Here is a 16,728-nt window from a genome sequence, read left to right on the forward strand (position 1 = left end):
GTGCTATTAATTAGAGCAAAACCAAACTAAGAAATCCTTATACACAAGAATAAGGTAGTGCTTTTTAGACAAAGTTCAGTAGAGACAAGAATGCATCAATGAAGGTTTATTAAATATTGGTTCCAAAAACAAATGTACACTGTCACACGATAGCATCACTGACACTCCATAACCCCTGTGAACTACACTTGGCATGCCTTTGGCAAGGTAAACACATGCTACTGCTTGTCTCCCGTTCTACTCCTGGTCCCAATCTAGCACAAAGGTTTGCAACCTTCTTCCAGCCCCAACACCAGCAGGGTAAAAATCTCCATCTGTAGTAGTAACTACGTGACTAAACTAAGGCAGAAGTGGCAACACAGGGTGCAAGAGGGACTGGCCAACTGGTCATGTTTAGTTTAAAAAATGCCCAGATTCAGATATACACATATCTGCGCCACTGCCTTGTTCATCCATTCTAAACCACAATCCACAACAGACCAATAAATAAACAGGCAATAATACTGCACTGTGAAGAAATTAAGCAGTTAGCTGGGTGCAGAGACTCATGCCTGTAATCCCAGCACTTTGGGAGGCTGAGGCGGGTGGATCACTTGAGGTAAGGAATTCAAGACCAGCAAGGCCAACATGGTAAAACCAGACTCTCTACTAAAAATACAAAAATTAGCTGGGCGTGGTGGCACACACCTATAATCCCAACTATGTGGGAGGCTGAGGCAGGAGAACTGCTTCAACTTGGGAGGCAGAGGTTGCAGTGAGCCGAGATCACACCACTGCACTCCAGCCTGGGTGACCGTGAGACTATCTCAAAAAAAAAAAAAAACCCACACACATACAAAAACAAAAATCTTCCTCCTTCATAGTTCTCATCCAATTCAGATCTGTTTGTGTATGAGTGGAGGTTGACAGCTTTTTCAGGCAAGGACGATAATGATATAAGATAAATGGGTCAAAGTAGAAAGAGTAAATAGTGTCTCCCTGTTGCATATAACTTTGCCTCTCTCCTCAGTAGCCTGATAAGACCCCACCAAACCCAGTCTCTTAGTTTTCCTAACTCACCCCTTCCAAACTAAGCAAAGGATATCTCACAGGTAACTCTGACAAACCTGACTCACCATGAGATAGGGAACATATTTGCTGTCATAAAACAGGGCCACACCAGACTGGTAATACAAATGTTATCCCACATACTCCTGAAGGGTCCTTCATTCTTTCTACAGTACACAAGCTTCAACTTAGCCTTACTGCCAATTTTGTGAAAACATACAATTCTGGCCCCAATGGAGAACGTAGGGAGGGTTGGGGAACCTGTTTCTGAATAGTGGGAATGTTCACCTTTTCTGTTTCCTCATGAAGTCAACTCCAAACTAGATGCATTACAGTTTCCTGCCTAGGAGACCAGGAAACAAATACACACATGCATGACATTTGACTGTGGAAGCTAAGAGGATGAAAAGAGGCTTTTGCATGTGTGTGTGTGGGGGGGTTCTCCCTCTGTCGCCCAGGCTGGAGTGCAGTGGCGCAATCTTGGCTCACTGCAACCTCTGACTCCGGGTTCAAGCAATTCTCCTGCCTCAGCCTCCCGAGTAGCTGGGACTACAGTTGCATGCCACCACGCCCGGCTAATTTTTTGTATTTTTAAGTAGAGATGGGGTTTCACCGTGTTAGCCAGGATTGGTCTCTGTCTGACCTCGTGATCCACCTGCCTCGGCCTCCCAAAGTGCTGGGATTACAGGCATGTGAGCCACCTCGCCCTGCTGAAAAGAGGCATTTTTCAGCTGCAATGAACAATATAAAAAGTCAGTTATACTTTATTAGAATAGTTTAGAGCTCAGTCTCTGGATCATGATTTATACTGTGAATACAAGGGAAATTATCTAGGGTTTTCATCTCACCAATCTTATTTGAGGGGCAAATGTTGTCAGCTACATCCAAAACTGAATAATGATTACTCTTTCCAGGACAGAGTGGGACAACAGTACGTAACATGAACAGGAAACTTTCAAGCAATGAAAATAAAAATAATGTTTTGAATAATGTTTTGGCCGGGAGTGTTGGCTCAATCCTGTAATCCCAGCCCTTTGGGAGGCTGAGGCAGGTGGATCACTGAAGGTCAGGAGTTCGACACTATCCTGGCCAACGTGGTGAAATCCCATCTCTACTAAAAATACAAAACAGCTGGGCACAGTGGCGGGTGCCTGTAATTCCAGCTACTAGGGAGGCTGAGGCAAGAGAACTGCTTGAACCTGGGAGGTGGAGGTTGCAGTGAGCCAAGATTGCACCACTGTACTCCAGACTGGGCGACAGAGTAAGATCTTGTCTCAAAAAAAAAAAAAAGTTTCATTTTACGAAAGTGTTGACTTCCCAATTTAGCTTGGCCCCAATTCACCTACATCTTTCACTATTAACAGTACCTCTGAAAAGAGAAGGGGATCTGTGAAGCAATACGAGAACATCAGGCTTAGAATCCACAAGCCTTGGCAATCTCACTTTTAGCCCCTTTAGTTGAGTCACTTTACCTTTCTGAGTCTTTGGTTTGTATCTGAAACTGAGAACAATAACTATCTTATAAAAGTATGATAAAAATAATGTTCTGTAACAAGATTCCCTCACCTGTTTGTCCTCAACATTCAAATCACTTCTAGGTAAATGAGCCAAACAGCCTTTAAAATGAAATGTACATACATACACCAATATATTATCCACTTCATATAAGAATGTCATCTTGGTCAAATATTTTTCAGCTCATCTAATTAGAAGCAAGCAGTTTGTTATTTCCATACTCACGTAACAAATGTTAAAACTAACATTTTAATGACTAATGACTGCACTTTATTTATAGTGCTTGCAGAGCAATGGAAAACAGCATACCTAGGTAAAGAACTTCTTTGGAAAAAAAAAAAAAAAAAAAAGGTCTGGCTATCAAACAACGTTCTCCACATGTTTGTTAAGCACAAAGCCAAGAATCATACCCACACTAAACCAAACCTGAGGTCACATGATAAAAGTTTACTGTAGTCAATGCAAAAACAAGTTGATACTATTCAGTCCTTTCAATCTGTAGATTGAAACATACCAGGCCAGTCATACTGATATAATGCTGACTATAGAACTGAGCCTGAGACAAAACTGCACACCAAATTATTAAACTATCAACAAATTATGATCCTCAATATGACAAAATATACGATACACTACAACCTTGGCTTTTATATAAACCTTAATCACATCTTAAAATTCTTTTTAGCTAGTCAGTAATTTAAAAACCATGTTCACCCTTGTCTATAAATGCATACTTAGATTTTCTCAGTTTTGAACACATAACACTGTTAATTGTCAATGGGATAACAAAATAATGGCCTCAGGATTTTTTAATAACAATGACCTCTTATGGTATACAGCTTTACTATTTAAATATTTCCCCTTCAAATCAGGCATCTTTAGGTGGGTAGAAGGAAGGCTTTTACATTATCATTCCTTCTTATGATTGAAAAAATTATCAACTATTATCAAACAAGTATCTTTTTTCTCAAAAAAAAATACTATTATTATATACTAATGAAAAAAATTAGCCCTCAAATTTTCAAAATTACTCTTTAGAAGGCAATCACACCAAAGAGCACATATGTAGCTTTCACCCACAGATGCCATTGGCACACAAACATTAACAGTGAAAGACAGCTTTTGTTTTATTAGAAAGACTTGTACAAAAAATATCAGTTCATGGATTCCACATACTCAAAAAAACTGTCTTCAAATTAATTTAGTTTGGAAGTTTAATATCATCCTCAAAGTTGAAATACCAGTTATAAACAGTATGAAGGTTGTGTAATGACATCCACCAAAACGGATCCATTCCATGGAAACTTTTATATAAAACACCTACTCTCAAATATTATTTCCATCTTTTTTGGCACTCAGAACTAAAATTTGCGTAAGCAGAGCAAGCAATGGAGATTTACCTCACTACATCTTAGTTTTACAAAGATGTGGAAAGCAATATTAGATGCACTAGCTTCACTCACCCCACTTTAGCATCCAGTATGATATATCTTATCTTCTACAAGTTTCCAGCACCAACCCTCTACTTCCATGCTCCATCTCCCACACCTTTTCATACCATGCTTTTCTTTCCAACTAGATTTATAACTCCTTGACAATAAGCATACTTATTCTTCATTGCTTTTCATTTCCCTCAAGAGTATGCAATCTTGGATATTCAATAGGTGTTCAATATTAAACACACTAATTTAAAACGGAATTGACTGTATAATCTCAGAACACATTTTAATTTATAGACAGGAAAACAAGGACCAAGTTAAGTGGTTGTCCCAAAGTCTGTCCCAATTACTCAAGTAGGAGCGGAAGGATTCATGTCCAAATCTAACTCGCAGTCCAGTCTTTCAGTTACGTCATTACCTCCCTCCTTTCCATGTTTTCTTCAAAAGACTAGTCAACTGGCCAACTATTGACTTAAAAGTCATATAATGCACTGAGTTCCAAACATCGGTATATGTATAGTACCTAGAAATTAAGACCTGGCAATATACATTCATTTTGAAAGGCCAATTTTAAATCTTCAAAATAAACACCAACCTCATTTGATGTGAGAGGGTAAAGAAACAGGAGATTTAATACATCGCTACCATTAAAAGCCATCTCCAACAAATGATGTACCACCTCATCCACTAGTAGTAGTTCTGTTCAGGCTTGGGAGAAATAAATCTAAATTTGACTTACTTAAATTCCAATTATTCACAACATGGCTTCTAAAAAAGCCTGTCTTGAAAACATATACATCAAACTCATGAACCTAATTTTCACATCAAACCACAAACAGATCAGGGTAATAGTTTTCCATTGATTCTTTTCACGAATACAAAATGCTAATATGATACTCCACCATTCCGTACTAAAGCGACATGCTGCAAAGTTAATTTTGAAAAGGGAAGCTAAAATGTTCACAGCAGAGATCAGCATTTTGTGTACTTTAGAAAACTGAGTTACAAGAATTTAAAAATACAACACACAGCTAATAGCTAAATTAGCTACCTGTTTCCCCAATCCCTAGGGGAAAACAAAACGGAATTAGCTAATATAAAGTTTAGGGTTAAGTGGACTACAACATTCTATTTTCAGTGTGAGACATTATTTAAACACTAAGCACAATGTCTGGAATACAATCTCAGTCGACAGTTACTACTACTACTACCAGCAGTCACAAAATACTATGAAGTAACTTTTGCAACAAAGATACAAAATTTACCGCTCTTCCATTTTATGTTGTTCATTTTAAAAATAAATGGCAAAATGCCAAGTGTGTTAAGCTTAGAGAAGGCTTTGAGTCAGCATATAAATGATAGATTCAAGTGACACTTGATTTCCAATCCAAAAGCTCCTTATGTAGTATGACTCACCAAATTCCCGATTTCTTCCAACTATGAAAAATAAGTTAAACTCCTATCTTATACCTACCACCATGACCTTCGTAGAAATTAGGTTAAGAGAATAATTTTTAAATTCTTAAAGACACCCCTTACCTTGGTTTCTGGAGAAGATCGCTTAGTGAGTTTAATACAAGCCACCAAGGGGTACTAAAGTTGTGTGACCTTTAGATATGTTCTGGGATATGGTCTAACAAGACTGCCTGTGGGGATCCTCTGGGCAGCTTTGGACCTAACTAGGCCTGGGTACAAGCGGAAAGACTCTTACTCAGCCCACCGTAGAGGCCCAGGCTCCATTCCCAAGCCGCAGAATCCAAGCCAGCTCACCCTCAAAACCGTCCACGACGCTGACCCACAGGGTCTCCGCTCCCCCTGCCACCTCGTCTGGCGCCAAGGCCGGGAGACTCAAAAACCCAGGAGTCGGGTGAACGGCGCCATTTTAGGCGGCGGTGGCGGCGACAACCAATCCCTGCGCGGGAGGCAGGGGGCGCCGGGTCGCTCGGAAGCCGCCGCCGGCAGGGATGGGCGCCGGTCTCGGAGGCTCGGGGGACCCGGGCCGGAGGCCTCCGCCATGTTGCACCCTCCTCACGGCCGCCTTTTCCTTGGCGGGCTTGGTCCCGCGGCAGCTGTCCGCAGCCGTAGTACTGCTCACCTTCTCGCAGAGGCTCTTGACCTGGGACTCGGACAGCTGCTTGCACTCGTTCAGCTGCTCGATCCACTGGTCCAGCTCCTTGGTGAACACCTTCTCGTCCATGATGCCACCCGCCCCAGCCGGCTGCCGCTCCGCGCTGCTCCCGCGCCGCCGCCCGCACACGGGCCACACGCACACGCCGCCGCCGGTTCCTCCTGTACTTCTGGCGGCTTTTGAGGCTGGCGCTGGCCCGCTGGCTCTCACCGCAGTACTCGGCCGTCGGCCGCTGCGCCTCCTCCTCCGCTCGCTGAGGCTCCAGAGCTCGGCTCTCTGTAATGGCGGCCGCCGGGCGTGGTGACGTCACGCCCGGCGTCAGGAGGCGGCGGGGAGCGGAGGGGAAAAGGGCCGGGGAGCAAGCTGCGCAACTGCAGAGCCCACCCCGGGCGGCCGCACGACCGGAGTTGGGGCGCAAACGGGGGGTCAAAGCGCAGGCGCGACGTAGCCGGTTGGTAACTGAGGCGCCTTGACTTTTTGGGCGTGGCTCCCGGAGGGCGGGGTGGTGGGGGAAGGGAAGGATGGAGCTGGAGCATGCGCAGTGCGCACAGCGGCGAACTGGACTAATCCCTTAGCGCTAAACCCTGAGAGGAGAGGACTTGGACAGCGCGCAGGCGCAGACCGGGTGGAAACCGGGGCTACTGGCGGCCTGGAACTGGTTCCCATGGGAAGACTGCTCTGGTGATGAACTCAGCTCCTCACCTGGGGCCTGGCAGCCCGATCACGGAAACGAGAATTGCGACCCCATGGCTCATGCGGGGTGCAGCGGCGCTGTAAACGTGTGGGTTTCCCTCATCTTTGGGGGCAGGAACGGGCAGCGAGTGGCCGCTTGGATTAACTACCTCCACCTCTGGGCGCGGCTGGCACCTTGTAATTAGGTCACTCGTAGGTGGAGGAGCGTGTACCTACCGGGGGAGTGCCGTGCAGTGCACCTGACTTCCCCAGCACATACCTGTCCCCGGACTTAGGTGTCTAGTCCGGCGCGATGGCGGGGGCGAGGTTTGGGCTTTTCTTTGAGCCTCGGACCGCGGCTCGCTTCCACGCGCCCAGCTCCTCGCCCGTGGTTGCTTTCCTCCAAGTTTGATTCCCCCCTGGGAATGAGAAACCCTCAACCGCTGCGCGCCCTGGCCTACTTTTAAGAGGGGAAGCCCAGAGAAGATGGATGCACCTGTCCTGATGGCGTCTCGGTGGCGTTAGAAGCAGCTGTGATCCGTGCTTAAAAGAGAGCTCGTATACCCTAGGATTGGACCTCTGTCTGGTTATGAATCGCTTTGGAGTTTGCAAAACGTTTTCACATTCCACTGTCCCTGCTTTTAGATAAATACCTGGTTCCATAGAACGCCAGCTATGTGCCAGAACCAGAGGGGTCATCCAGACGGACCAGGGACCCTGCCCTGGAGCTTGTATTCTCCCAACAGTACTGGCTGAAGATGGTTTAGGATAGGCAGAAGAAAGATCATAATGCCCCCAGGATTTGAGAGATATAGAAGCTTTCCAAAGAACATTTAACCATAAAGGGCAAGGCAAGAGCTGAACCTGATCGCCTATCTTCCAGGCGCCCCACCCTCAGTATCAGGCAACCCTTCCACACCCAAGTGCTCAGCGATGCTTGGGAGGAGAGTGCTCAGTCTGCGACTCTGAGGGCGTCATCCCCACCAACAGGCTGAAGAAGGCACTGGAGGTCCCATCAGCCAATAGCAGGACTGAAAATCCTTCTTTATCCAAGACAACCTGTTTGGCGAGGCCGACTGGCTTGGCCTCCCTAGGCTGGAAATTGCAATTCTGCTTTCCCTTCACACCTCCTATTAGTGTGCACAAAAGAAAGTACCTCAGATCTACTCTTCCAGAAGTCTTACCACATACTTAATTTACCAGATTGGGAAAAAGACACTTTAGCCCAAATTCTGTCCCTGCTTTGCAGTTAACATCCCCAAACAATAGAAGGGAAGAGTTAAGACCAAATGGAATGAATAAGGAAAAAAAATCATCACTTAATGCCCGTGATTATAAAGCCATACCCAGTGTGCTGTCTAATCTTATTCTTTACCATTGCCATGAACCTATGTGAGAAATGTCTAATAGGGCAAGAAGCAGACGGGCACTCAGAAAAGAGAAGAGACTTGCCCGAGATATTGGTCAGGATTTAAAACTGCTTACTCCCAAGTACAAAGTCTCAGTCACAGTCATGCAGTTGACCTTCCAAGGTCTGACTTAAGGAACAGAATCAACATAATTTCTCTTTGCCTAGATTGTCTGTTTTTTGTTTTGTTTTGTTTTTTGCCGGAGTCTCACTCTGTCGCCCAGGCTGGAGTGCAGTGGCACAATCTCGGCTCACTGCAACCTCTACCTCCCGGGTTCAAGCAAATCTCCTGCCTCAGCCTCCCAAGTAGCTGGGATTACAGGAGCCCGCCACCATGCCTGGCTAATTTTTGTGTTTTTAGTAGAGACAGGGTTTCACCATGTTGGCCAGGCTGTTCTCAAACTCCTGACCTCAGGTGATCCACCTGCCTCAGCCTCCCAAAGTGCTGGGATTACAGGCATGAGCCACCACACTTGGCCTGCCTAGATTCTCTTACCTGGAAAGGGTGTGGTGATGTTAGTTTGGTAGATGATGAAGTATTGAACACCCACTATGTGCTAAAATTATAATGAGTTTTTCCAAAGTACTGTGAGCTCCTTGTTGGTAGCATTAATGTAGGTGTTACTTATTTTCTCTTGATGCAGTTTACTTGGCTCACCACCATCACAAAATGGAGGGAAGATATAATAATTATATGTACTTAAAACATCCTGCCAAATAATTAAATGCCATGACTTAACTCCTTAAGGAATGAATTCTAGGAAGCTCTTAGCATCAGACAGTGAAGTAAAGCATACATGATCGTAAACAATACAGAACTAAATCAGGATATATTTTTCTTTAGAAGAAATCCAGAATGTTTGTGTATTCTGTAGAACTCAAAATATCTAATGGACATAAAAAGAAAAATTAAGTTTGACTTATCTGGACTTGACTAATTTGACCTCACTGACTAAATTCTAGAGCTGAAGAATATTTGGAACAAAAAATTTAAAGCAAACCAAAAAGAATTGTCTTTTTAATTTATTGGCAAACACCAGAAAGTAAATAAAGCAAATATGCTTTGATAAAGAATCTTTGCTCAGATGGCAAATTCAATATACAGCAAGTCTGATTGTTGCCCATGATGTTTAAGCATAGCTATAAATAAAAATCATCTGATGATGGGGGCGGGGTAGGAGGAGGATAACCTTGAGCAAATAGCTTTATAATAGGCTCCCTTACCCAAGATATAAAAATTGACATTAAACATGGAGTAGGAATGAGATGTATCTTGTCAGCAATTATCTTGGCATTAAGTCAGGTTTATTTTGTTGTTGTTCCTTCCAGTTCCCTGACTTCTAAACTTACTGAGACAGAAAGTAGACCAGTGTCAGAAACGACTCTGGAGTCAGATGGAACTGGGTTTGAATTCTGGTTCTGCAACTGCCTACATGTGTGAACTTTGGAAAGTTACCTAACTTTTCTGAGTCTTGGTTTTCTGGTCTATAAAGTGGGAATAAAAGTAGTAAATAATGAGGTTATTCTGAGAATTAAATGAAATCATAAATAAATAAAACCAGGCTGGGTGCGATGGCTCACGTCTGTAATCCCAGCACTTTGGGACGCTGAGGCAGGTAAATCACCTGAGATCAGAAGTTCGAGACCAGCCTGGCCAACCTGGCAAAACCACCATCTCTACTAAAACTACAAAAAAATTAGCTGGGTGTGGTGGTGTGTGCCTGTAATCCCAGTTACTCAGGAGGCTGAGACAAGAGAATAGCTTGAACCGGGGAGGTGGAGGCTGCAGTGAGCCAATATTGCGCCACTGCACTCTAGCCTAGAGCAGGACTCTGGTCTCAAAAATAAATAAATAAATAAATAAATAAATAAATAACACCAAAATAGTATTAATTAATGTACAATAAGTGGTAGATGTTATTTTTATTATAATCTCTAAGTGGGCTCAGATTTTAAATACATATCCTCTAATGCCAGTTGGAGTCCCTCATATCTGCAGTGAAATACATCGTGGTGTTTGGAAACAGAAATAGAGGTATCAAAAATATCATGTAGGCCGGGCCCAGTGGCCTGTAATCCCAGCACTTTGGGAGGCCAAGGTGGGTGGATCAGTGAAGGTCAGGAGTTCAAGACTAGCCTGGCCAACATGGTGAAACCGTGTCTCCACTAAAAATATAAAAATTAGCCAGGCATCATGGTGGGTGCCTGTAATCCCCAGCTACTCGGGAGGCTGAGGCAGGAGAATTGCTGGAACCTGGGAGGCAGAGGTTGCAGTGAGCCAAGATCATGTCACTGCACTCCAGCCTAGGGGACAGAGTGACACTCTGTCTCAAAATAAATAAATAAGTAAAATAAAAACATCATGTAAACACAAAGCCATTTGATGAAGTGGGGATGGGGGGAAGAAATTCAAGGAGAGGTAGAGATGGAATAAACAGAACAACTCCTCTCTTGCCTTGCCATCCATTCAGACTTGTTATATAGAGAAAAAGTTACTTAGGACTAAATCCAAGAATTAATACAATCAGTCTCATGCTCCTGTCAACTCAGGGTGCCATAGTTGAAAAGGATAACATGCTCTTTGTACCAAGGCCTTTTATGCCCCAGAAGCCCCAAAATGAAGTCCTGAGCAGTCAAAATTTCAGTGGCTTTGGCCATGGAAAACCTGCCATGCTCTGACCAATGACACCTGCCCAGCTACCAGATGATTTCTGCACTCAGTTTACACAATGATGCCTGCAACTCACTGGCATCTGTCTCTGTTCTTTGTAGTTTTCAGAAAAATTAAGTTTATATTCCCCTTTCACCTGGAATTAGAATTTTATAAATGTAGCCAAAATTTTGTGACCAGGAACTTTGCCACAGATATACTGCCCTTTCCCCCAGCTTCTACTGTCTGGCTAAAGAAAAAAGAGAGAAATGACCATGTCCCCTGGTCATGCCCGTGATGCCTGGATAGTATTCTCAGTTACAAAAGGAGACATTTTTCTGTTACAGGAAAAAAAAAAAAAAATTCTGAAATGGTAGGCAAAGTTCATCACTCCAGAAGGTTGAGAAAATCTTAATAATACTGTCACCAACTCTGTAGCTATGAAAAACTGTGCCATGGAAGTATGTTTGATATATAATATTATTCATAACATATTAAGTATTAAAAATACCTTATAAAACAGTATGTGTGATATAACCCCAATCTCATTAACACATGTTGTAAATATACGTTTATAAGAAACTTTAGAAAGCCACACAGTGAAGTATTAATGGTGGTTACTTCCAGTGAGTAGGATTGTTTTTTGTTTCTTCTTTTTGCTAACTTGATTTTTCTGTAATGAATACATAATGCTTTTATAATTATGAAAGAAAATGGCCGGGCACGGTGGCTCGCACTTGCAATCCCAACACTTTGGGAGGCCAAGGCGGGTGGATCACCTGAGGTCAGAAGTTTGAGACGAGCCTGGCCAACATGGTGAAATCTCATCTCTATTAAAAATACAAAAATTAGCTGGGTGTGGTGGCGGGCACCTGTAACCCCAGCTACTCAGGAGGCTGAGGCAGGAGAATGGCTTGAACCCAGGAGGCGGAGGTTACAGTGAGCCAAAATCATGCCACTGCACTCCAGTCTGGGTGACAGAGCAAGACTCCATCTCAAAAAAAAAAAAAAAAGGCGGGGGGGCTAGGCGTGGTGGTTCACACCTGTAATCCCAGCACTTTGGGAGGCTGAGGCGGGCAGATCACGAGGTCAGGAGTTCAAGACCAGCCTAGCCAATATGGTGAAACCCCATCTCTACGGAAAATACAAAAATTAACTGTACTTGGTGGCACATGCCTATAATCCCAGTTACTCAGGAGGCTGAGGCAGGAAAATCACTTGACCGCGGGATGCGGAGGTTGCAGTGAGCCAAGATCGTGCCATTGCACTCCAGCCAGCCTTTTGACAGAGTGAGACTCTGACTAAAAAAAAAAAAGAAACAAAGAAACAAAGAAAAATACCAGCATGTTGGGAGGCCAAGGCAGGCAGATCACGAGGTCAGGAGTTCAAGACTAGCCTGACCAACATGGTGAAACCCCCGTCTGTCCTAAAAATACAAAAATTAGTCGGGCATGGTGGCACATGCCTGTAATCCCAACTACTCAGGAGGCTGAGGCAGGAGACTCGCTTGGATTCAGGAGGCAGAGGTTGCAGTGAGCCGAGATTACACCACTGCACTCCAGCCTGGATGACAGAGCGAGACTGCAGCTCAGAAAAAAAGAAAAAAAGAAAATGTTAGATACGTGAATAAACATGACAAGGCACCTCTTGGGAGAATCACAGGCCCAAAGAACCAAACAACATGTAGCCAATATAGTCAATAGTTCTGCCAAGTATTCCACTATACCCTGCAGTGTTACTCCAGGGCCCTCACTTTCTTATGGAAAGAAGTCTGAGCTCTCCTATGGCCTTCTCACATGGCCTCCTCTCCTGCCTTCTCCCTCACTATAAGCTCTCCTCCTCAGCTTAGCTGGCCACCTCCCCAAACCAATTCTGTACTCATCCAACTCCATTCCTTCTTTCACCCTTTGCTCATCCTGCCCTGGATCCCTGGATTCCCCCCGGTATCTATATGAACCTTACCTGTCATTTAAGGCCAGTTCAGGCCCCACTTTTCAGAGAAAACTCTGAAAAGTCTTCTCTGGTGGTGACTCTACGTCTCTCTTGGTCAAGAGTACTTAGTAGATTAGCAGGAGACTCTTAGAGACTGGTGGGACAGCACAGACACCTGGTATCAGGGCAGAGGGGTGTGAATGGAGGAGGACTTGTTGGTGAGGAGGACTTGTTGGTGAGTTGTTCCCTAGAGACTTACAGAAACACTGTGGAGGAGAGAGATGCTTTGCAGGGAGCCAGAGGGGAAATCTGTTTATATTTTGTTCTTTATTTTCCAGATTAAGCAGTTTACCAGTGTTCTACCTTGATTCCTGACAAAATTTAAAATTAGATTCACCAAAGCAGGTGAATTTCCAAGCACAGAGGTATCTAATTGGTGCTATGAAATTCATTTGCAAAGATAGAAACATAGGTCCATACTGCTCTCCTGTCTGATGGAAAGAAAAGAAACTCTCCTCTCATAGGAGTGTTTGTTCTCTGGCCAATAGAGGGAACACCAAACAGGAAGACCCCTCCATTACTAAGCACTTCTATGCTCATGTTTAAATTGTGATTCTGGAAGATAGTAATGGAGTCAGGTCCCCAGACAAAAGAAGGAACAGATAGTATATTCAGAAAGAGAAACTGATGGATGATTTAGCGTCTATAAGTTGATGGTTAGTTCTTAGAGGAAGGATGGCTAATCAGTTGTCTCCGTCTTTGCAGGAACAGGCAAGAGGAAATGAGCCTCTGTCAAGGGGTAACAATAATAAGGGCCAGCATTTATTAAGCGCTTACTACATGTCAAAACTCTTCTAAGTGTTTTCCATGTATTCTTCCTTTTTTTTTTTTTTTTTTTTGAGACAGAGTCTCGTTCTTATTGCCCAGGCTAGAGTGCAGTGGTGTGATCTCAGCTCACTGCAACCTCTGCCTCCCGGGTTCAAATGATTCTCGTGCCTCAGCCTCCTGAGTAGCTGGGATTGCAGGAGTGCACCACTATGCCTGGCTAATTTTTGTATTTTTAGTAGAGACAGGATTTCACCATCTTGGCCAGGCTGGTCTCGAACTCCTGACCTCAAGTGATCTGCCCACCTCGGCCTCTCACAGTGCTGGAATTACAGGTGTGAGCCACCCTGCCAGGTCATGTTTTCCACGTATTAATACATTTACACTTCACAACTTATGAGGTAGGTACTATTATTATCCTCCTTTTACAGATGATGGAACTGAGGCACAGAGGGATTAAGTAACTTGTCTAAGGTAAAATAGTAAACAAAGGAGCTGGGATACAAACTCAGTCTGGCTTTAGCTCAGGAGAAGTACCAAACTCTTAACTACCGGAGAGGCTTTAGCATCAGATCACAGTGATTTTCATTAAAGAAAGATCTTGACCTTTGACCACCTGACAATTCCAATACCTAGCAGTCTCCAAGGACAGAGCAGATAACTCATGTTCTTACAGGTTCTGACTTGGTGAGCAGCCTGTGGCCCAGCCCCACCACATAAGCCCTCTACTCCCTAAATACACTTGTTCTCTCTTCCACTCTCTTCTCTCCATACCATCCTCGTTTGCCCTCTTTTCTCCTGATGTACCCGCTTTCTTTTTCCTCTCCTTCTTTCCCTCCTATTCCCCAACATGTCCAGTCTGCTGAGATAACTCATAGGCACTATTTGGTTCCTCTTTTGGTACTCAGAATCAAAAAGGCTGCTGGTCCCTGACCTACACCTTTCCAAGCCACCTGTTTGTGAATGAGATCATCCACAGTCCACCACAGGCTGAGCACAGACAGTCTAGGAAGCAATGAAAAAAAAAATATCCTAAAAACAAACTGCTGGTGGGCGCGGTGGCTCTTGTCTGTAATCCCAGCACTTTGGGAGGCCAAGGCGGGTAGATCACAAAGTCAGGAGTTCAAGACCAGCTTGGCCAACATAGTGAAACCCCCATCTCCACTAAATATACAAAAAAATTAGCTGGGCATGGTTGTGCATGCCTGTAGTCCCAGCTACTTGGGAGGCTGAGGCAGGAGAATTGCTTGAATCTTGGAGGTGGAGGTTGCAGTGGGCCGAGATTGTGCCGCTGCACTCCAGCTTGAACAACAGAGTGAGATTTCGTTTAAAAATAATAATAATAATAAATTGCCTTATCTAGACTCAGTGTTCTCTGTGCACATCAGGGAATCTCAGTTGCCCTGTTACATTGGTTTGTCTTGCCTTTTTTTTTTTTTTTTTCCATGAGAGGGAGTCTCGCTCTGTCTCCCAGGCTGGAGTGCAGTGGCGTGATCTCGGCTCACTGCAAGCTCTGCCTCCCAGGTTCACACCATTCTCCTGCCTCAGCCTCCCGAGTAGCTGGGACTACAGGCGCCCGCCACCACGTCCGGCTAATTTATTTTTGTATTTTTAGTAGAGAAGGGGTTTCACTGTGTTAGCCAGGATGGTCTCGATCTCCTGACCTCGTGATCCACCCACCTCAGCCTCCCAAAGTGCTGGGATTACAGGCATGAGATACCGCGCCCAGCCTGTCTTGCCTTTTTAAATCAAGTAAACAACACAATGTGGACAACATTCTCTTCCTTTTAGCAACCAGTTGTAGAATAAGGAGAGCTGGGTTCATTCTGCCTCGTCACAATCAATCTGAATGACTTTGAACACATCCTCTCCCATCAGTTTCCCCATCCAACAATGCAAAAATTGGACTATATTAGAGAGTTCTCAATTTAGGATTCATGGGTAGGTTCAGCGCCGGGGGTCCATCAACTCTCAAAAAATAAGGTATGGGAATTTTGTGTTTTTTAATTGAAATTCTTATTGAGATTAATTAATTAATTAATTAATTATTTACTTACTTATTTTTGAGACAGAATCTCGCTCTTGTTGCCCAGGCTGGAATGCAGTGGCGTGATCTTGGCTCACTGCAACCTCCGCCTCGCAGGTTGAAGCTATTCTCCCACCTCAGCCTCCCAAGTAGCTGGGATTACAGGCACCCAACATCACACCCTGCTAATTTTTTTATTTTTAGTAGAGACAGGGTTTCCACTATGTTAGCCAGGCTGGTCTCGAACTCCTGACCTCAGGTGATCCACCTGCCTTGGCCTCCCAAAGTGCTGGGATTACAGGTGTGAGCCACTGGGCGCGGCTGAGATTATATTTATTTATTTATCTATTTGAGAGAGTTTTGCTGTTGTCACCCAGGCTGGAGTGCGGTTGTGCAATCTCGGCTCACTGCAACCTCTGTCTCCTGGGTTCAAGCGATTCCTCCACCTCAGCCTCCCGAGTAGCTGGGATTACAGGTGCACACCACCACGCCCAGCTAATTTTTATATTTTTAGTAGAGACAGGGTTTCACCATCTTGTCCAGGCTGGTCTTGAACTCCTGACCTCTGGTGATCTGCCCACCTCGGCCTCCCAGAGTACTGAGATTATAGGTGTGAGCCACCACGCCCGGCCTTACAAATTTTAGATTCACATACATTTATAAGAAATAATACAGGGAGATCCCAGTTTCTCAGTGGTAACATCTTGCGGTATTATAGTACCATATCGCAACTTGGAAACTGATATTGATTCAATTCACCTATCTTATCCAGATTTCCCCAGTTTTACATGCACATAATTGTATATGTGTTAGTATGGCTATTTAGTCTGTACAATTGGGAATTTTCTTTTGCCTGTGCTTTTTTTTCTGGGGAAAAGTTCTTAGCTTTCATCAGATTATCTCAGGCATCAGAGATCCAAAAAGGGGTTTGAGTCCCAGCTCTCGGAAATCTAGAAGACCATTCCTGAACCTCCATAGCTCTCTATTTCAGCAATCAACATTTAATTAGCAATTACCCCACGGCAGGCATAGGAATGCATGTGAGGGAGAGGTGGTGGAGAGGTGGTAGAGAGGGGTGCTAGGAAA

General features: G+C 44.2%; 1 protein-coding gene across 1 annotated transcript in view; it reads right to left on the reverse strand.

Annotated features, from left to right (window-relative positions):
* Window positions 1–8,995, reverse strand: part of PPP2CA (protein phosphatase 2 catalytic subunit alpha) — a 32,848-nt gene extending 23,853 nt beyond the window's left edge. The window contains exon 1 of the mRNA XM_003900101.4: window positions 6,097–8,995. Within this exon, the coding sequence (XP_003900150.1) occupies window positions 6,097–6,198 (102 nt within the window). The 5' untranslated portion in view covers window positions 6,199–8,995. The remainder of the gene's footprint in view (window positions 1–6,096) is intronic.
* Window positions 8,996–16,728: the final 7,733 nt, after the last annotated feature.

Source organism: Papio anubis, chromosome 5 (assembly GCF_008728515.1).
Source record: "Papio anubis isolate 15944 chromosome 5, Panubis1.0, whole genome shotgun sequence".
In the NCBI taxonomy this organism is placed as follows: domain Eukaryota; kingdom Metazoa; phylum Chordata; class Mammalia; order Primates; family Cercopithecidae; genus Papio; species Papio anubis.